General features: G+C 31.1%; 1 protein-coding gene across 3 annotated transcripts in view; it reads left to right on the top strand.

The window, feature by feature from the left end:
- The window catches only part of LOC142333251 (uncharacterized), a 113,021-nt gene that overhangs the window by 41,851 nt on the left and 47,781 nt on the right, over positions 1-23,389 (top strand). For all 3 annotated transcript variants that reach the window (XM_075380251.1, XM_075380252.1, XM_075380253.1), the window contains 6 exons: positions 3,036-3,134; positions 6,532-6,555; positions 11,580-11,621; positions 14,346-14,384; positions 18,290-18,328; positions 21,363-21,404. In XM_075380251.1, coding sequence (XP_075236366.1) covers positions 3,036-3,134; positions 6,532-6,555; positions 11,580-11,621; positions 14,346-14,384; positions 18,290-18,328; positions 21,363-21,404 — 285 coding nt within the window. The remainder of the gene's footprint in view (positions 1-3,035; positions 3,135-6,531; positions 6,556-11,579; positions 11,622-14,345; positions 14,385-18,289; positions 18,329-21,362; positions 21,405-23,389) is intronic.

Below are 23,389 nucleotides of genomic sequence, written 5' to 3'. Positions count from 1 at the left end.
TTCTCTCGCTACATGTTCTCTGGGTCCCTAGTGACAACCTGGATTCTGTTTCTGGAGACTTAACTCATTATAATACTAGTTAGTATTAATTTTGTTTTGGTAAACTTAAAATCTCTACTATGTTAAAATATAAAATATGCTGGAGGGTGGATAGTCTGGTAAGACCGAATGAAATATTTTACCACTATGTACCATGGTGCTATTCCAACACCTACAATTATAGGCGATAGATTGACATCTTAATTACTGCTCTCAAGAGCAGTGCAGTCACATTAGATGTTTATTTGACTGGAAAATTCTTTGACTGGCCCAAGATCCATCAGTCGCTGGGCCAAACCTAATAAATGAGCAAAATTTCGACGGTTGGTCATACTCTGTAGACTTGTTTCATACAATCCTTCCCAGTCTGGTGTGAAATAATTCACAAAAATTCCCTTATTAAAGCACGTGATAACTTATAAACCATCATTGTCTTTGGAATACTACAATATTTCATTGAATTGTACACAGTACACTGTTTAAATCTACGAAACGTAACTAAACAAAGAATTGAGACAAATACCATCATTATTTGTATGTCGGGTCCTGTCTACTTTTACGTAAAAGTGGTGTCTCACTTATAATTGTCCTTTTTCGTCTGTGATACCACATACAGTAAATAAGAGGTCGAAGACAGAATAAGAAGTTATCGTCCCCAGTTAGTAAAATATAAGTCTTAGTTCGGGGGATTTCAATATTAAATTCGGCTTATTTTATATTAAAGTAACGAATGATAAAAAGAATTAAGTAATACTAGGCTCGGCTGATGAATTTTGCACATGCATGCTTAGCATTGGAACCAAAAGAAATATTGGAATGAAATAAAAACTAAAAAAAGTAAAATACCGTAGCTACAAAATAAGTTAATTAAAATTTATCCTTTTACAAATTAAATATATAAGGAATCAAATTAAATATGTAAGACTAAACTAAAATTTGGCCTTTATAAAGATGTATATAACGGCCTATCTCTGAATTTTTCCTTTTTCAAAAAAAATATTTTTGTACAAAATAACAGCTAATATGAAGATTGGCCTATTTTTTTAACAAAAATAAAAACACATGCATAACTTAAGAAAGGGCATATCCTGATTTATATCAGAGATAACAAGATTAGGACTTGTTACCCCCTTAAAAATATAGCTAAAAACATGCTCAATAAGACCATTAAGTGTAAAAAGCCCATTTAGCATGAAGGTGAAATTATTATAAAAAAATAGTTAATAATTATACACACAAGTTTTCTTAACGAATTACGTTTCTAAATAACGATTTTATTTCATTTACATTTAATATGTTTTTAATTATAAATATTAATTATTACTATTTAATATTCCTTTAGTTTAAAACATTTAGCGTAACCTGATTCTTATTTAATAAACGTAAATGTTATCTTGGTGAGTTCTACAAAGAGACTAACAAGAAATATTACATAAAGACCAAGGTTCTAGTACAATAATAATTCTTAGAAAGAAATGATTACTAGGAACTCATTCCATTATTAACGCTTATATCTAGTAAACATCATAATCTAACTCCACATGTATATATATATTGTCAAAGTCTTTCCATGATTAAAAAAATGTGTTACAGTTACAGCTGTGCGGGTTGCGGCAAAACAAAGCAAAAATTATGAATTTTTTTTTTATATTGGTTTGCTTCTGGTAGTGGAAGGGTAGAGGGCAATGTGATCCATTTTTTTATATGATGGCGTCAATCCAGGAGAAAACGCAATGTATATTACGAGTCGAAATTACCGATAACTGTGCAGCGAAATTTTATAAGGGAATAGATACGACTAGCACGTGATAGTAAAGTATCGTTGCGTGGTATGCAAAGTTTAAGGAAAGTGGAAGTGTAGTTGATCTTCCGCGAACAGGGCGGCTATCTGTTATGTTTTTCAGACGAGGTTACTTTCCACACCTCAGGGAAAGTAAAAAGGGATAATGTAAGAATAAGGGTTCAGAAAATTCCATACTTTACGACGGAAAAAATTAGAGATTCTCGTACAGTGAATGTGTGGTGCGGTTTGATGCACAACAGAATCATTAGTCCCTTCTTTTTCATCGCGCAACTAATATCAATAACAATAACATTTTAATCAATAACAACTAACATGTTCCTGGATAGCCGCAACATATAACCCCTCTGGGGTTATGTTAAGGACAGAGTCTATGCAATACTTGCAGCTGATCTGGACACATTAAGACGGAGAATAATTGAAGCTGTTGCTAGAGTTACCGAAGAAATGTTGACCAAGACATAGCGTGAAATTGTTTATCGGTTGGGCATTCTACGAGTGACAAAAGGCGCATATGTTGTACTTTATTTATTGATATGATAAAAAAACCTTGATAATATTTTCTTTTTTTCCGCAAAACCGCACAGCTGTAAACCTAATAGTTTTTTTTTGTTTTTTTAATAAATTTTTCTAATCATGGAAGGACTTTATGAACATCCTGCTATAATTTTTAAGTATCGATCAAATGAGTTAATTGCTTTTGTTTTTATAATTTAATTAATTACATTTAATTTCTATTGAGTTTACACACTTGTTATAAATTTATAATATTAAAAAAAAAAAAAAATAGAAAATAGAAGTTAAAAGAAATATTTAACACTTATTTTGCCTTAAATTCTGGAAGTAGAAAATTGAACAGCTTGGTTGCTAGAAAGAAAATGATACAAGAAGTGCATATCAAATTAAAAAGTAGAATAGAAATGTAAACAGTGATGACAAATTTTGGGAAAATCTCAAAATTTCTATCGTCGGTTAAAAACTATTTCTTATCATTTTGATTTATTATATTACGAAACCTAAGAAAAAATATCACTAGAATATTATAAAATATCAGCAAATTTGCTTATTGCATTATTTGTATAGATTAGGAAAAAAGTTAATTACACAGTTTTTTTTGTAATTTTACTATATAATGAAAAACAAATTGAACATTATAATTTTTTAATAATTTTCTTTGTTTTCATTTTTATTTTAGAATTCAATTAAAGGTTTATGAGGAGTATCTCGGTAAAAACGAAAATAAAATATTACCGACTCTTCTTGACCTTCTTGACGCAATCCCGGATAAAATTATGTAAGAATATATTATTTTTGCAACAATTATCATAAATATACGGGTGGGATAAAAGTTAGACTCCCCACCACAAGTAAGAAAAAAATTAATATATAAAATTTAAACAAAACAAATACCGATAACATTAGAATATATTTTATTACCATATCTGTTATTAATTTAGAATTAAAAAAAAATGCATGTAGCATATTTTCTTTTATTTCCAGTACATTATCAAGTTTTTGTACGCTTCTTTGTACTATCAAGTACTGCTATCTACGGTGCGATTCGTAAAGGTAGATTAAAAATAATGAATAAAATGACGTATTCGAGTCCCGCGGTTCACCAAATGGAAAAAAACCGTTGTCTAAGCAAATTCGAGGTATTTTTTGAAAGTATTTTTTATTACTAATCTAACTGAACTGAAATATAATGTTTTCCCCAGTTTTCGTTTCACTGCTAGGTTAGGTAATGTTTGGAACTGTAAACGTAGTTCGCTGCCGCTGTCGCCTCTTGCCGACGAAGTTCTACCGAACTCCGTGATAATAATATTGTTTTATTCATTGTGTTGTAATTCTGCTTTTATTAATTCGTGGCAGGATTTAATCGCTGAGTTATACATTTACTAATATAAAGTTTTGTCCAGTTTTATAAAATCGACTGTTTGAGGTTCTTCCGGTCAATTACATTTGAAGAAACCATGTGGTTAACAATTTCGCAGGTTGAATATTTGCAAGGCAAATAACATCAACACGTTTTTCCTTAGCGCCCTGTCCGTTCAGGAAATTTTTTATCGAGATAAAATTTTACTAACAACATAATGAGGAGGATCCCCATCTTGCTGCAAACAAGATAATAACCTTGTAGCTAGTTTTATGCCAATATTTTCAAATTTTATTTCAGCTTTTGTAGATGTTAAGATAGTAGAAGATTACGAAATCTCGCACGGGATTCGCCATCGATTTCTGTAATATCCTATTATTTTTCACGAACACCGAAGAAAACAGATTCTTGTTTTTTGTACATAAACACCAATATAATCAATTAAATTTTATTTATATGAATTGAATAACAGTTGAATATAACAAATGCAAAAATAGTCGCGCCTATTACAACAGATACTGACTTTTTTAGCATGCCACATACATACATATATTTAATACAGAACATAATTTAAAGTGAAGAAAAAAAATTTCGCAATCAAACTGGGTCACAAGTTTAATATTTTGCAGAAATTCGTTTTCACTTGCACTTCAAATCAATTTTTATTTAACAGTTTATAGATAAACGACAATGCAAATAATGAGTTAAACACAACTAATAGCAATCGAAATAACAAAAGCCAATAGCTGAGTGAACATCTTCAGAATTTACAAATTGATTTTCATCTCGGCTGCATATTTAAAAACATATATCCAAATAATTCCAGTCGAAGCTAGAATATTCTTGAGGTGATTAAAGTTTTTGCTTAGAGTAATATTATGTACGAATTAATTAAACATGAAATTGTTAAAAAATATAGTTTGTAATCGGTTAGAATTTTTCATCTATATGGAAATATATGAATAGCAGAAAATTATTGCTTCGGTAAATGAAAATAAACAATAATTATTTTATTAACATTGTTTATAGAAAAGGTTATTAATGCAATAGAAACAGAAGAGAAAAATTCTTACCAATTGCCTTGGACATAATAGCTCTTAAAACAGAATTAGAATTAGAATTAATACATTTATTTTACATCATTATTTATCGGTATCAAAAGATTCGTAAAGCTACGGCTAAAAGTAAATGATCACTGGTGTTTTGTCTTTGAAATACTACAATATTTCACTCTATTGTATACAGTACACTGTTTAAATCTACGAAACGTAACTAAACAAAGAATTGAGACAAATACCATTATTTGTGTGTCGGGTCCTGTCTACTTTTACGTAAAAGAGATGTCTCACTTATCATTGTCTTTTTTCGTCTGTGATACCACATACAGTAAATAAGAGGTCGAAGACAGAATAAGTCTTAGTTCGGGGGATTTCAATATTAAATTCGGCTTATTTTATATTAAAGTAACGAATGATAAAAAGAATTATGTAATACTAGGCTCGGCTGATAAATTTTGTACATGCGTGCTTAGTATTGGAACCAAAATATATATTGGAATGAAATAAATACGAATAAAAGTAAAATATCGTAGCTACAAAATGCAGTATTATTTTACAATATAATCTCCGTTTGGAATGATACACTTTCCCCAACGTGTGACAAGTTTTTGCATTCCTTCACTGAAAAATTCTGGCGGTCTTTCTAGGATCAAAGTGGCCACAGCCTCCTTCACCTCATCGTCGGTGATGAAATGATTACCTTTGAGATCTCTCTTGAGATGATGGAAGAAGTGAAAGTCGCACGGAGCCAAATCCGGCGAGTACAGCAGATGGAAAATAGACTCAAAATTCAGCTTATGGAGAGCCATAGAGAGTTTGCGCGTTACCCATCGTGCGCAGATATTACGTTAATCCAATTGTTCAATAATATGGCCTACTCGTTCTTCAGATATGTTCGCTGAGTGATTCGCCGGTCAGTTTGAAATCATTCACCTCCTTTCGACGTTTCTCATCAGTCACAGAAACCGGTCGTCCGCTGCGAGGTGCGTCCTCAATTGTCGCATTAACAGCTTTACATTGACTAAATTTCAACACCCACCTATTCACATTACTCCAGTGAATAGTTGCACAACTGTATACCGCTTATAAACGATGATAAATATTCGTAAGATTCAACTTTTCTGCTGTTAAAAATCCTATAACTTCGCGTTGTTTTAACCGTTTTGACAAATTGGCCTTACTCGACTACATTTTAACTGCATTTAAACGGATTTCAACGCATTATCCCAGTTATGTAGAGGGGAATTTTAGGTATAATGTGCTGCCACACTCTACTCGATATTACCTTTTGTCTCCGTGCAGTACGCCAGTGTACAAAATTTATCATCCGAGCCTCGTAATTTATACAAATGATGCAACACTGACGTGATCCACCAGGTAATAATTTCATAAAAATACTATAACACAAGTTTCATAATTTTATAGGTACGCATGCAGCTATTGAAGAACTAATTAGTCATAATTTAGTAATTAGAAATCATAAGTCTTTCGTAATCTTTAAAGTAAATAAGGCGATCAATAAAATAATGTTTTTATCACATTACTGACACGAACCACTTTTCGCTTAGAATAGTCATCGACAGAGGATTCTTATACCTCTCTTAAAATAATCATTTATGTTATATTTTCCAACCTATATTTAATACCGAGTCATCAGTGTACGGAACAAAAACAGAAAGAAAATATTAGTTAATAAAAAAATAGATTGTGAATTCCAATAATACTATACTAAATTAAAGCTAATATATTTTTTTCAGAATCAAAAAAGGAATAATATATACGTAAGTAATCAAAAAGTAATATTTTATTAATAGATTTTATTTATTGAAATTATAGATTGTAAAATTCCTTCTTTCCTACACAGTTCAATTAAAAACCTCTTTATTTTTATATATTTTCGTTGTTCTATACGATATATCTAACCCTAAAATTAGCACGAGCGTACAATACACTTAAATTCACACATCTCCAGTTGCAACTTCAGAACGTTCATCACAAGAGGGCATTTGTTTAACGTAATTTCACTAATGAATATTATATATATTTTTTATATCAGAATATATATGTTTTAAATCAGTAAATTTTTATTTAGAATATAAACTTGCAAATATTGAAGTATTTGAACAAAATTTAATTGAATATATAATGTAGCACAACCTGATACGATGGACTTTTATACATTTCATAACTCTGCCAAAGTAAGTAATTTAGTTCTTATTGCTTACTTGAATGTAGTCTGCATTAATAGAGTCGGTACTAATATACTACAGAAACAGATATTTGTTAAAGACTTTACAAATTTTAATCGTTTTACGAATTTTAATCGTTTTACAAATTTTAACCGTTTATACGAGTAAAAATATTTTTAGCGTGAAGAAAATAAATTCTTCAAACAATATGTTTTGTTACAGATTTTAACAGATATTTTTTTTGAGTAATTTAGAACATATTATTCCCAAATTTATATTATAAGATTGTAAAAACTACCTTAACAGACTATTTTTAGGAGAATTTTAAATTCATATAAAATTTACAGCTCTTCAATATAATCCCTCCACATGTAAATGCATGCTAGCGTATACCTGGGAACGTTCTTTCAACTTTCGAAAGAGATCGAAGTCCTGAAGGTGCATATCAGGACTGTACGGTGAATGATGAAGGGTTCTCCAAACGAAATCGACTTAAGTATCAACGACAGAACCTGCAATATGTGGTGACGCATTGTCATGCAATAATGACACACCACTATCGATTTTTTTTGGATGTAGTTTCCAACTCTCGGTAGTAAAATCTTTAGAATAAGGTTTCTGTAGTAAATAGCAGTCACAGTAATACCAGTTGACTCTTTCCGTTGAAATAATACCCTGTTTATCGTAAGAGAAAAATCATAATTTGCTTCAAATTTGACTGCATGCGACATTTCTTTGGTCTCAAAGAATGTTGACTCTTCCAAACACTGCTCTGTGACTTCAGTTTAAGTTCAAAATCACCTCCATGTTTCATCAGCAGTCCTTCGATTCAAGAACTGCTCGCCTTCTCTTTTAAAGAGAGAAAGTAATTTCGTTGTTTTTTGCTGCTCCTTAAGTTGGTATGGAACTCATCGCCCTGCGTCCTTTTTTTCAAATGTTCCTTTAAAATTCGGGATACAGCAGTTTTTTTTTTTTCATTCCGGTTACATTTTCGATTTTTCTCACTGTCACATAACGATCTTCGTCGATCACCGTGGCAACAACTGTGATGAAGTTCTTATTATGATGTAGTACATAGTGAAGTCCTTATTACAACATTTATTAGTTTCAAATTTCCTTTTCATTATCGATTAATATTCTTTTAATATTTATATTAACAATATTATTGAAACGTCCCATTTTAGTGTACTAAATATTCTGTTCCCGACAATATTTTAGTTAATGAAATCTTATATAATTCAGGATTCTAAGGGTTGTTTTCGTGGGTTGCGTAAGCGGCCGTTTCCAAAGTTCAATGAAATTTGATAATATGAATAAAAGAGCCAATATTTTATCCACCGAATCATCTTTACGACTACGCAAATTATCACAATTTTCTTGAATCGAAAAATGTTGTAATAGTCTTATAATATTTTTTTTTTACCGGTAAGTCTTTTAACATTATATTCTATATTTTGATTACTAAGATAACCCATGGGGAAATCGATTGGAAAAGCGACCAGTTATAGTAGTTTTAAAAATATTTCGTAATTAATTTTTTCCTGAGTGTTTACTAATATTTTTCTATACACTAGTATAATATTTTTCATTAAAAATCGGATAACCGTAATGGAGGATTGTAACACAATTTTGCTCATAACTTTTATATATTCATAAATTATAGGGTCGTTAACTTAATTAAGTTTACAGCAATTTTTATGATTTTGTAAGCCGTTTTACTAAAATAAAAACGCATATCAAGAGATAGGTTAGTTACTATTAAAAATATATTTTTAAAATTATATTACCGTTAAATAAATTTATTTAAGTTGGTAAGAATATTTATCCGTAAATTATCAACTACTTTAACATTGTGCTTACCTAAAATTTGATTCGTAACCAAAATAACTTTCTCTTATGCGAACGTAATCATCCACAATATTACCCAGACAATTAAAGCCAGACATCAATTTTATAGAATAACACACTAAACATCATTTAAGTTAAAAATCGCGTTAATTGACAGCAGACGAACATTTTGTAGTCAGATTTGTCGGTACATTTCCGAGTGATTTCAAATCCCTTACTTTGATATCCACCACCTTCTAGGACGTTCCCCTTCCTATTGAAAACTTTTTTCCAATTTGAAATCTTCACTACTGTTCCTTTTAATCTAAGAAAGATTCCTTTTTAGTTTAAGAAAGATTCAACTGCCACGGCACCCTGGCGCGACTGATATACTGCTCAACGGCGGTTCTGGTCGCCCCGAGGGTGCTTAAACAAACTATAAATGAAACTCGTAGAAGAAAGAAAGAAAGATATGGTAGGATAAGTTTTAATTCTAATTTTAATTTAATGGTCTTTTGGGAACCTATCTCAAATTGTAATATTGGGGCCGTTTACACCCCATAAGTGTTTGTGATTGTCCTTGTCTTTATGTCTTAAATGTTTTGTGTAGTTTGTGCTTTTAAATAAAATGTAAGGGCCCTTTACACCCTTACATATGACGATCCAGATGGTGATAGTAGTTTCTTTTAAAGATTGTGACGAGGGCTAATGACCTTAGCAGTCGATGCCCATAAAAATTCAGAAAAAAAATAAATAATTAAAAAATAAACAGTCTGAATTCGTTGAGAAAGTTTAGGCAGTATAGCGAGAGAATCACATTAATGTACACAGTTCCGTCAGGTAAATTTCCTTTAATATGCGAAGTTCGTAAATATTTTTTTCAATTTTTTGTCTGAATCTTCACTGTCCGCCATTTTATATCCACCATTTTTCATCAATAATGAACAAAATAGGAATTGTCAATGATGGAGAGAGTGTTTACCAGTTTGTAGTGTTTTTGCCATTTCTTTTTTTACTTTAAGGACTTCGTAAATTCTCAAATCGTTTTAAGTCCTACTATACTGCTGTAGTTTTACTAATCGTTTTGCTACCTCGAAAACCTCGCTCACTAATAATTCATTTTCCCCTTAAATGTTTTGTCTTCAGCTTCATAAAATTCTATATAAGTATTGAAAACTCGTTGATTTTTTTTTTGTAATAAATAAACAACAGCTTTTCGAAGTTTGAAAAATGTTTCCTTTAAATCTTCAGATTTCAGCTTTTATTTCCTTAACTTCTTTCTCATTTATACTTTATATATATATATATACTAGCATTTCCATCGCGGCTTCGCCCGTGCGGTATATGTATTTGCACTTCCCCTCGCAGTCAGGGGATATTTAGCCGGTTATGGTTCGCTTCGCTCGAAAAATACAATGTATAGTAAATTTTTCAGCAAAAGTTCTATACCCAACTCATTGAGTAATCTAAGAATGTGTGCTTCAAAACATTCGGCCTCCATCTAAAAAATATTAGTTATAATTAGTTACCCGTAATTCGTACGTGTAAAAGTGTATTTTTCTCGGGTCTTACCGTTACCAGACAGAAACTACTTGGAGGTAACCGTACAACGTTTCCCTTTTTTTAATTACTTTTATTTTGTTTTTAGTCAAGTAACAGGTGGCAGGTGCAGCCAGTCGCGTTGCATATACAGAAATGTTGAGGCCCCGCGCGTACTTCGTTGCATCACTTCAAAAATCGAAATTAAAAAAACCCGAAAATGGTTTTTAGATATTTATCTAAAAAGGCAGTTACTTTTATACAGATTTGAGTACAATATCGTGGACACCGGTGTTTTTCGTTGGTGGTTGGGTTTCAATTACCCATACATCTCAGAAACTGTCGACCTGAAACTGTATAATCCTACACTTCATTTACATTCATACATATCATCCTTATCCAAAGTAATTCCTTAGGTGATTCCAGAGATAAACAGAAAAAGAAAAAAAAGAGGATATTTATTCGTAGAATCCAGCCCCAATGTAGTTAATATCCGTTTATCGTAATCGGAAATGGAGAATATTTGCAATGATTGTTCAAATTTTTTTACATGTTACATTTTATCACCGCTTGCATAGTCGAATTTCGAAAACTGAGAAATTAGTTTTTACATATTTATAAGAAAATTACACACACTAGAAACTAATTCGATATCTTCACTTGATACCAAAAAATTAACAAAAAAGTAAATTTAATTAATACATTTTAACCCTTTAACTTGGAATTTCATAAAATTCCTTTTCGTGTGCACTTACACCGTAAGAGGAAGATGTATACAAATTTTTATCAATTTATCTTCAGTAGTTTTTGCTTAACGTTGATGGATCAGTCAGTCAGGACAAGTTCTTTACAGGTACACACATATATATAGACAGTACCAAATGGTTTTCGTTCTAATATCTTACTTTCATTGATTACTTAATTTTGAAATGGAAAAATGCAACTATACTTGTAACCGTGAAGAAAATTTAAGAATTTTTCATATTTTAATTGCTTATAAAACTGAAACTTCAAAAAAAATATGAATGTAAAACATGAGAAAAAATTACTATAACAATTTTCGTTACTTTAAAATCTATATTTTATGTTGTACACAAAAGCAGCGGATACAAAACTTGTATCACGCGATCATTTAAAGAAAATATAATTTAATATTTCATAAAATAACTACCGATTTTTGTATTATGTATTTAAAGTTATTTATAAAAGACTTTGAAATTATATTTAAACAAATTTACACTTTCTTTCAGTGAGACAGATTCGATAGTATCAGGAATCGATATTACTGAAACGTGAGTAAGTTTTATTATATTTTTTTAATATCATGACGAACGAAGAGGTTGAAATACGAACAAGAATTTCATTTACGGAATTCAATCAAGTAACTTAATAATTTCTGTGCGATCTCCCACTACTGCAATTCATACATTCCAATTCTCAGGAAATGAAACTTACTTTTTTTTCTAAAAAGTGATAAATTCGACTTCCCTTATACATTTCGATAGCTTCTTATTACAGTCGAATTTCTTCACTTTTCATAATTCCTTAAGTCGACCAAAAAAATGATAAATTGATGGAACTATCTCTATGCCGAGTGGAGGGGGAGTAGCACATACTAATTGAGCTCTTACAGTGTTTCCAAGTTAAACAGAAATGTAATGATGAACATTATCCTCTTGGAACAAGACCTTCCAGGCTTCCCTTCAGCTAGTAAGACAATAGCGTAATACTTAGTGATGATTGTTCTTTGTTCTGTAAGGGAAATTTGGTAGAGTATCCCTCGCCAAAAAGAATCCCAAAGTACATTCGCATTATTTTACTAGGTAAAGATCTGGTTTTTGCATCGTGTTATTGAGATGTGCTCGGTGGTTGCCACTGGATATTCATGTTTTGATACTGCGGCAAAAAAGTACATCGATATTTCATTATACTTGTTATGAATTCGTCTCTTCCTTTTCATATTACTACAGAAGTTGTGAGAAATATATTTTCCCATATAAAAAAAAAATTATTTAGAAGAATGGCATTCATCATTTAACGATTTTTTTAATTTATTCATTTTAAATTTATTTAAACAAAGCACAAAATTTTCAGTTCCATTTTTTTGAAATCTGAAATTGTACTCCATCACCCCTACATTTATCAAAGCATTTATTTTCATAATAAATCACTGTACCATCGATTTTGCAAAATTACACGTGAAATAAATAAATCGTTTAACGTTGTTGAAAAATTGGAGCTGATTCTTTTAATAATTTAAATCTTGATTTCTTATTATCATAAATATTTTATTGTAATTGAAATATTATTTGTATGTATAAAAATATATATATAAATAATATTAATTTTTTGTATATGATTGAAATATAACATTAATTATAACTGTTTCATTGAAATTTTAATATTTCTGTAAGTAAAATGACTGGAAGAGAACTGGAACTGAACTGAGGATGAGCTGGAACTGAACTGACGTATAACTAGCGTAGGACTGAACTAATGGAAAGGAATGGAATGCAAAGTTGGCGGGAGTTTGCAAATTCTCCCTACAGATTGCAGAGCCTGGACAGTGTCCCTTGCTGCTGGATGATTCTATCGGGCGTGTTTTTAAAGGTTTATTTTATATGAAGGGTCTAATTTTTCAATTTTTGTCTTTATTTTATATTTGGATTTAAAGGACGGATTTAATTGCATTCCAATCCGTTGTTAAACCAGCGTTATCGAACCCATTTTATGGCCCGACCGCGGAAGGCTAGGCTTTTGAAAACCTGTCCTCCCGACGTAATTCCCCTTCAGACCGTCCACTGATGTCCTTTCGGTGCTAACCCTTCGTAAGCTAGCAGGAATACGCCACAACGGGGCACTAACTGTATGCAGGGAGCAATGCGCCCCCTTCTCCGGAGGAGTCGCAATTGCTGATTTAAATTAATGAACTAATGCAGTGATGAGCTTGCTTATATAATGTTGGTGGGGCCGCTGATTCTCAAGAGCCGAGTGCATCTGTAAGAAGCCGAGTGAAGTGTAAAGAGCCGAGTAAATCTGACTGAAGCCGAAGATTTTTAAATTTAAAAGTCATACAATAAATAAAAATTAAAGTTACAACATTTAGACAAGAGCAACAAAAAGTGACCATACGTTGTTGATGTTTCAAATATATTTCAAGAAAAAATAACACGAAAAATTGCCATAACCTCGCCAGTAATTGAAGTGAGACTATTCAATGTAAACGTTAACATAAAATACACTACAGTAACTGATCAGTCAGATTTTTAATATCCTTCAAAGAGGTGAATGTGGGAGCTCTAGCTTACATTATTGCATGTGAAAAAGGAACATTAAAGTCAATATTTTGGTACTTTCGGATCTGCTTTAGAATCTGCAGATATTTCTGAGTTATTATTTACTGGTATTGTCCATAAGGGTTGACGAAGAAGATTATTTAAAAATATAATCTTTTCAAATGACACACCAAACCAGAGTATATTTTTTATAATTTATTTCCAAATATTCTCAGTCATCCTTGTGGCTATGTTCAGTGAGTTACTAGAAATTCAAAAATCTGTTCTAATTAATGTTTCAGAAGTTAATAGTTTAAATTTTGAATTGCCATATGATGGTGATATATGATAATTGATTCCTTATAATGATAATCATTACGCATTTAAAAAAATAATTTATCCTTTTTTTTACAAAAAAAAATGATTTCTTGTTTATCGTATTTCAAAATTTCTTTAATGATTAATAAACTGAATTATTTGTGTGTTACTTAGGGAAACCAAAATTAAAGTATTTTACACTGCATTTTTAGTCAGGCCTAGCTATGATTCAACAGATTGTAAGAGTTGTTTTCAGTTAAAGGATTTTCTTATGTACAGATAAATTTTTTATGTATATAATAAAATTATTATTTACACATCAGTTTTAATAATTATTTATATATTTACTACTAAACTGATCACATAATTTCATTGTATTAAATAAATAAATTGGATGCTGGTAAAAAACTTTTCTAATTTCAGAATTTCAACTGATGCTACGAATAGCAACAACGATGAAACGTAAGTACAATTTCTAATTTATTGAAGTGTTCTCATATTGTACAAGCGTTTGTGTGTGTGTGTGTGGAGGTTTGGGGTTCGTGGAGGGTGTGTGAGAAAGAGTTTGTGTGTATGTGTTTATCATCAACACACATGCGCACACTTCTTGTATACACTTAATGTATATAATAAAATTATTATTTACACATCAGTTTTAATAATTATTTATATATTTACTACTAAACTGATCACATAATTTCATTGTATTAAATAAATAAATTGGATGCTGGTAAAAAACTTTTCTAATTTCAGAATTTCAACTGATGCTACGAATAGCAACAACGATGAAACGTAAGTACAATTTCTAATTTATTGAAGTGTTCTCATATTGTACAAGCGTTTGTGTGTGTGTGTGTGTGTGTGTGTGGAGGTTTGGGGTTCGTGGAGGGTGTGTGAGAGAGAGTTTGTGTGTATGTGTTTATCATCAACACACATGCGCACACTTCTTGTATACACTTAATGTATATAATAAAATTATTATTTACACATCAGTTTTAATAATTATTTATATATTTACTACTAAACTGATCACATAATTTCATTGTATTAAATAAATAAATTGGATGCTGGTAAAAAACTTTTCTAATTTCAGAATTTCAACTGATGCTACGAATAGCAACAACGATGAAACGTAAGTACAATTTCTAATTTATTGAAGTGTTCTCATATTGGATAAGCGTTTGTGTGTGTGTGGGTGTGTGAGAGAGAGTTTGTGTGTGTATGTTTATCATCAACACACATGCGCACACTTCTATAAATCTATGATATCCATTGTAATGTTTAATGTAAGCCAGATTCATACATAGTAGACTGCAAGTTGAATACTGTTATAAATCAGTAGTAAGTTACTCTTACTTTATATTTTGATATATTTTTTTCAATTTCACAAAAATTATTTATTTTATTTAGCGTATGACACCAAAACATAACAACAAATAGAGTCAAAAATTACAAACAAAGTAATATAAGCTACTGATTCTGGAGTCGCCATCAGGAAACCTTCAGGATTCCCTTTATAAGCTGTCCTAGAGCAAACTTCTGTGATGTGTTTAACAGTTTGATTTTCACCACACTCACAAAGGGGCGTCGGTGTTTTACCCCATTTATACAGGAAATAGGCGCACCGACCATTTTGAGCTCGTATTCTGTTTAGCGTTGACCATGTCTTACGTGGCAAATCAAAACCCGGCGGCCTTTGAGTAATACATGGGATTTGGTTATTCTGCATTGTGGTACATTCTTGACGCCAGGCGTCAGTTAGATTAAATCCGTCCTCTGTGGCAGAGAACGGATAGACTTCACAAAAAAAAAAGAAAGAATAATGTTGTTCATTAAAGAACATAGTGGACCTTAGAAATAACAAACAATAAATTAAATATGCGAGTTTCTAAATGAAAAATAAAGTGTAAGAAGATTAAATTTTATGGAAGAGATTAATGAAAATAATTTGAAAACATATTATTTTTACAAGGTAAACAAAGATGTACCAAATACAGGCGTTTTATTTTTAAAAAGCGTTGCTTAAAAGCTTGCTGACAGAGGAATTTAAAGAATTTAATTTTAAATATTAATAAGGTAACAACTTTAAACAAATTGCAGAAGAATTGGCCCCAATAAAAACCTATAATAAGTGTCAGTGGGGGAACAGCGAAAGCTACGAAACAGTGGAGAAGAGATATCAAGCATAGTTGTTACATCAATTTCAAAAATCAGAAACATCCTTCCAAAACCTAATAAAACTAAGAAAAGTAGCCACACCAACCATAAGGAAAATAAGAAGTTAACACTATAAAGACACACATAAATCAGTAAAGAAAAAATTAAGCAAAACGGAGTCAAGACACTACCACAAAATCTTCAAAAACAACACAAAAATTACGAAGCTCCACCCCTTCTAATGAAGGATAAAAACCATAATCTGTCCCATAACAATAAAAACAAGGCAGAAATCCCAGCAAATTATTTCAAAACATTCCTAAATTGTAAAGAACTGACCGAATTCAATAACAAAAAGAGCACCCCAATAACAACACTACCACTAAACATTAACCCTCACGCAATAAAAGAAGTCTACCAAGCACGACGTGAGATGAAGACAAAGTGGCAGGAGAAGATCATACCTTTGTAAAGATCTGGAGACATGCAGGAAGACCAGAAAAAATCGCCGTTCTGCAACAGCTTGTCAACATCTGCATCAAAGGACAACTAAAAGAACAGTGGATGACAGTGGAACAGTGGCTCTCTTCCACCCGCTAAACAAAAAAATGGCCAAAATATACCGTAACAACTACAAGTGAATCTCACTCCTAGACTCAATATACAAAATTTTTTCAAGAATCATCCTTAATAGGATCGGTTTACAACTCCAGAAAGAACTAGGAGAATACCAGAGAGGTTTCGGACGTGCGAGGAGCTATCCAGACCAAATCGTGACTCTCAAGTTAATAATAGATTACAACAGTAAAAGAAGCAGAGACATGGTGAACACAATTATGGACTTCAAAAAAGCCACAGAGAATCCCTACTAAAAATTCTGAGATACCTCGAACTACATCTGAAGTTAATAAACATGATAAAACTGATCCACACAAACACTAAGTCAGAACTGAAATTCAGAGGCGAACTCTCAGAAACATCTGAGATCAATTTAGGACGGTGCCAAGGAACGGACTCTCACCACTACTATTTAATTGCACTCTAAAAATTGTAAATTAAACTTGCCTCAAAATATCACTCGAAAGAACAGAAATTATGCCCCCCAAAAAATTAAAAATAGTAAACATTAAGTCAAAATGAAAACCCAGTTTAAATACTTTGGCGAAATAATAACAAATTTCCTAAACAAATAAACCTCAATCCAAATTACAACAAACATACTAGCTGATGCACAAAAATTAACCTGATACACCTTTGTAAAAAATATCTGTATAAACGCAAAAGTAAGACACAACACAATTATAAAACCGAAAGTAACATATGCAGCAGAAATACTAATACCTGAACGAACAATCAAAGACCGACAGACTCCGGAAAATCGAAAGAAGAATTGGAAGAAACTACATTTACAAAAAGTACCAGTCAGATGGGCATTGGCTGATCGTACCCAACAACATCGTGTGCAGAGTTAGAACTAATCACTGATTCATGCATAAGAGGAGACTAGTATGTCTCACAAATGAAGATTCGAGATTTCTGAAACAGCTGGTAAAGTCAAATCTCGACTCGAAAAACACCAACACAGGATGCAGATGGATCAGCTAAATAAGAGAGGATCTAAAGGAAATTGACCTTACACCAGAAGACACCACAGTCAAGAAAAAATTACACAAAAAATATTAAGTGCAAAAACAATCGCTTACACTCCCAAGAAAGATATTCACAACAAACTTTTTCAACACCAGAAAGGACACGAAGATTAGAACGTATGAAAAAGTACTGGGAGGACCGCAAGGCCCGAACAGTCCTTCGAAGAAACTTGGATAATGAACTGACTAAAGTGATCGTATGCGGTCATAAAAGATGAAAAAAAATTATTCCAGATTGATGTTCAATAGTTATTACATTCAATTTCTAGCAGAATATGTTACTTTTCCTAAAATTATGATTTCTACACCAAAAAATATCATTAGTATTAGTTTATGAGTAATGATTTGCATAATTGTTTAATTTTAGCACTGCATATATTTTTTATTACGGTCACAATTAAGTGAGTGGATTGTTGTTGATTATCAATATATTTCTTTCACAACCAAATTGTGTTTTAAATTCCTATAGAGTTATAAATTAATTTTGTCAATAAAAAATAAATAAAAGTCACATTTTATTTATTTTGATTCATTTTAATATTTACTTATCTCATTTTTCAGTTATACGGATATTCCTTCCACACTAAAGTGTGATTCCAGGTATCTATCTACCTACCATTCCTTAATAATATAGCTTTAATAATTAGTAGTTTTAAGTAACCTTTTATTTCTGATCTGTATAGTGTTAATTTTTATAAATTAAGTTTACTTTTCTGTAGAAACTGCTTGACGTAACAATAATCAATTGAAATATTAATCATTCAATTTCTAACCCTATTTACTGAATATTTTAGCAGATGAGAAAGAATTAAAAAGCAAGATGGTGAACAAAGGTTTTAGTTTTCTTTTTATCTCTAAAGGCCTCTTTTAGTGGCCCTCCCACTAATTATAAAAATATGGAATGTTGATATTTGTATCTTTCTTTGTCAAATTACAATCTACCACAAAAGAAATGTAAAATATATTATCTGGGAGTTTCAAGCTGTCTTGCAGTTGAAGGGCGTCTAGCTCCCAAACCTTCTCGATTAAATTAGATATATTGCATATTTGAATTATTTTTTTCAACATGATCCGTCAGTTATGATGACTTTTTTGATCAGCATAAAACATATTTATTTAATAGAAGTATAAAAAGTTATGGCTGCAACTCGGCTAATATTTTGTATTTTTTATTTTCTTTTGGTGAAAAAACTTCATCTCTACTAAATCACTACATCACACGCTTTCTGATAAAAACACCAGTTGCCATTTTGAAAAGGAAAATTTTGTGAAAAGTCATAACGAACAAATTCACCTAATAGCAAATCGTTTTACTGAAAAATTTTATTAAAATTGAAAAATCCGTTTGGCTGTACCTTCATCACAAACTCAAAAAGTCATGTTCAAACTTCATTCATTCAATAATTCTTAGTGAATTTTTATGTTTTCCAAGTCCTGCATATTTCAGTATGCAAATATTACGATCAGCCATATCCAAAAATTGCAAATATTGCAGTCAACCATTAACTGTGTATATTTAATACCGCTTCCTAATTCATGATTTATGTTATATGACGTTAATCTGAAGTTATGCCTTCACAAAAATATTTTTTATTAAGTTTAATATTTAAATTGTTCCCATATGACTTCAGTTTATTTATTTAAAATTTCTTATCTGTTTTAATTTGTGTTTGATTGTGTTTTTTAAGCCTTTTTCAGTGTTAAGTGTGTTATTTCTATGTTGATGGTGAGTAATTCACAAAAAAAGAGTGTTTCAATATTTTTTTACTTTCCCATCTAGAGCTATATATGCCGCTACAGCAGCGTTAACTAGTACGGGAAAGTAGATAGACCGATAAAAAAAAAAAAAAATGTAAATAAAATTGATCTATTTTAGTTATGTACCATAACATTCTTTTTTTGGGATTTTGGTCTCCAAAAGACCACATACTAATCTTCACTTTCTTTGCAATTTTCTCTTTGCCCAAAATTTCTCACATCCTGTTCCCTTCTTTTTCGCCCATTCTTGAGCACCGTTATCTTTTTTTTACTTTTTTTCATGGAAACTTAATATTGATTCAATTTTCTCTTTATGTAACTTTTATGTACGGTATTTCATTTTTTGAGATGTTTTGCTTTTTTATCAATTTTAAGCTGTTTCTCCCAATTAATTTCAGTTTTTCTTCCATAAAAATAATTAAATATTTATTTTGTAAGACGAATATTGGGCATTCTAAAAAAATTACAAAAGAAAAATAATCTTTGTTTTTTCTATTTTGTTTATAATTTTTTTTGTAAATTTCCTAGTTATGTCTCTGTCTATAATTACCATTTTCATAAACTTGGCGTAGAATTTTCTGAATTATTCTTCTTTTTAATTTTTAAATCTTACATTTTTAATTTAAATTTAAGCGTTTGCATACGTAAAGACATTGCAGTTTTATACCCATATTGTACTGCCTGATATTTAGATTTTTGTGAAGGTATTTTTTAATGTATATATTTTTTTGTAATTTCGTTGCACTTTCGGGATTATAGATCCTGTTTCTAATGAAAGGTAACATTTTTAAATTTATTTTAAATTAAAATCCATCTCGGAAGTTACCCATATCATTAAACATGAAAAATCTTAACTTTGTTACACCCATTACTCTATAGTTCTTCTTGAAAATACCGGGTTGGTCTAGTGGTTAACGCGTCTTCCCAAATCAGCTGATTTGGAACGTCGAGAGTTACAGCGTTCAAGTCCTAGTGAAGCCAGTTATTTTTACACGGATTTGAATACTAGATCGTGGATACCGGTGTTCTTTGGTTGTTGGGTTTCAATTAACCACACATCTCAGGAATGGTCGAGCTGAGAATGTACAAGACTACACTTCATTTACACTCATACATATCATCCTCTGAAGAATTATCTAAACGGTAGTTACCGGAGGCCAAACAGGAAAAAAGAGTTCTTCTTGAAAAAAAAGATCAGTCACAATTTTAACCCTTTCCTACAAAATTAAAATATTGTTTATTCAACAATAAATTTTTCCCCTTTTATTATCATCACTTACAAATTATTTTTTTTAAATTTATTTTACCCGAACACTTACCCTTGAGTATGGGATTCCCAAAAATACAAAAAAACATGTTTATACAATTTAACATTTTTAATGCTCAAAACGTATTTTGTTAAATACTAGTAACAATACCTCTCTTCTGATGGGGAATCCAAAATTTTTAATAATTTATAATTAACTTAAAATCAATTTTAGGGAATATTTTAATCAAAAACTCTCCTCATGCATGAGCCACAAATTATCAAAGATCAAATATATATATATTTTTTTAATTTTAATGCTAATACTCGTATACTAATATTAAAAATTTTAGTTATCGCTTTATAACTGCTATAATTCAAAAACGAATTGAGTAAATTGACCGCCTTAGCCGAGAAATATATGCAATTTATTGCTGGTTCTATTTTTCAGTAAACAGCTCAAATGTTAATTATATTGTTCGTGTTGAATACTATTATTGATTCACTTTACATATACCCTTCATTTTCAAAGAATCAAGAAGATGTTTCAAGAGCTGCGGAACCATCAGGAAATAATGTGATACAAATGAATTTTATTATCATCTTTATCTTGGAATATTTCTGTTTCAGGTCTGCAAAGCGAAGTACACCTACTGATGTTAAACACGAAGTGTAAGTATTTATATTCTACATGTTATCATCAAATACGTAACCTAATTGTCATCATCTTCACTTAACATCACATTTCAAATGCTTCTTTGCTTGTTTTCATTTTTACTTGTCATTCGTGTTTCACTACAATGCAGAAATTTACTTTTAAGAATATCTCTAATTCTGAGATTTTTTTTGATTTTGTAATAAATAGGTTTTTTCCTAAAAACCTCCTTCTTCTGCGAGTCTAGTCAGCTTTCAATGAATACAGTACTTCACTCATCCTGATATAAAAATTCCTGCAATAAAAAATTATATTATGTTTCCTTGCACTAGTATTTATTCCTTATTATTACTGCGCTTTTTATTACACTTCCTTAACATTGTTCACTCTTATTTTTTTCAAATAGAATTTCTCCCCTAGCAGTGAATATGTACACTTTGCTATTTCTTTCAATCACTGTTTTTGGTATCTGTTCAAAGAGTCGTGTTGTTAGTGAATCTCAATGTATTTAGCTTTTCTCCTTGGACAGTTACTCCCTTCTCACCATTAAACTTCCAGTTCTGATTTTTTAATCTTTGTACAGTTACTATTTCTTACTGTAACAGGGCTTCACTTTTCTACATAATGCTTTATACGGTTTGTTTATAAATTAAATTCACTAATGTTCAGTATGATAGTCATCTTAAGACTTTACTTTATTATTTGTTTTATAAATGAATGAATTTGACAAAAGGGATTATAATACCGACTGAACAAAAAGTTATTAATTTCTGCCAATATCTATCACACTTTCGAGAATTTTCTTTATATGTATGGAGAAAATATCGGTTATTTATTTGTGAAATATTTTTAGTTAATCGAGGAACAAATTAATTGCTGTATAACGTGTATGTCATCCTGTTAGTAAATCGATTTCACTTAGTACAATAACCGATACAATTTAGGCTGTAACCTTGGCAAAAACATACAGCCGGTCATTTTTTTACCCAAAGAGTAACATAAACCTTTTTATGAGTAAAATTTAATTTATTTTTTTTACTGTCAAGCAATAATTTTAGGAACGTCAAAATTTTTTATGAAGTTATTACAAGTCTTATTTGAAAAACATAACGTCGTATCACAACAAAGAGATCTAATTACTCATTGGCGTAAACAGTCTAAGGGGACACTCAGGCGCTTTGGGAAATGACGGAAACATACTTCCGTACTCTTCTCCTACTCAACGATTACCAAGCTTCCCGACTGATCCCAAGGCTTCCTGAGCTTAGGGCAATGTTCTCTGCTTTGGCGAATGGATTTGAATGCCTTTCTCTATGCCGAATGAAGTCAGAGAGGTAATAATTGAAGATTCAGTTTCTGTCCCATTACCAGCGCCTTTGTCTATTATAGCGCAGCGGAAACGCTACGCTGATGTGCTTAAAAGCAAGCGGGAGGCATCTTAGTCCGCAAGTAGACAAAAGCCATCTTCCTAAACAGAAAGGAGGGCTCCAAAAAAATACAATTAAAGAAATTAGATAGTAATTTCCGGCTGCCTTTTAAGGCAAGAGGTCAAATTTGAAAATTATGATCATAAAAAACAGTAGGAAAGTTCTGGTTACGAAGCGGATGGCAATAAAACAGTTAAAGTTAGTTGAGAATCTGTAGTTAGTAAAAGGTTGGAGGTAAAGGTAGATCGGCAGTACATTTATGTCAGAGATGTTTTAAGTTTTTGTAGATTTGATGATAGTGCTAAATTCGGTTAGTATGCTTTACTTTGTGCGTATTATGGTGACAACAGTCATAAGGTGAAGAGTGTCGTAAAAAATTTGAAGCTCTACTTGCTTAAGTTAGGAAAATTTTCGCAAGGATTGCAAGCACTCGGTCGAAAGTAAAACCTCGGTCGATAGTGGTTGTTGCTTGAGAACTGTTGGGATGTGTTTTAATTCATTGCATAGTTAAAATTGGACAGATAAATTCTCAACGAACTTACACTGCTCAGATCGAGTCAGACGAAATTGTTAAA

This window comes from Lycorma delicatula, chromosome 12, assembly GCF_047948215.1.
Source record: "Lycorma delicatula isolate Av1 chromosome 12, ASM4794821v1, whole genome shotgun sequence".
Taxonomy (NCBI): Eukaryota; Metazoa; Arthropoda; class Insecta; order Hemiptera; family Fulgoridae; genus Lycorma; species Lycorma delicatula.
The sequence above is the reverse complement of the archived record's forward strand: the minus strand, read 5'-3'. Positions and strand labels throughout refer to the sequence as shown.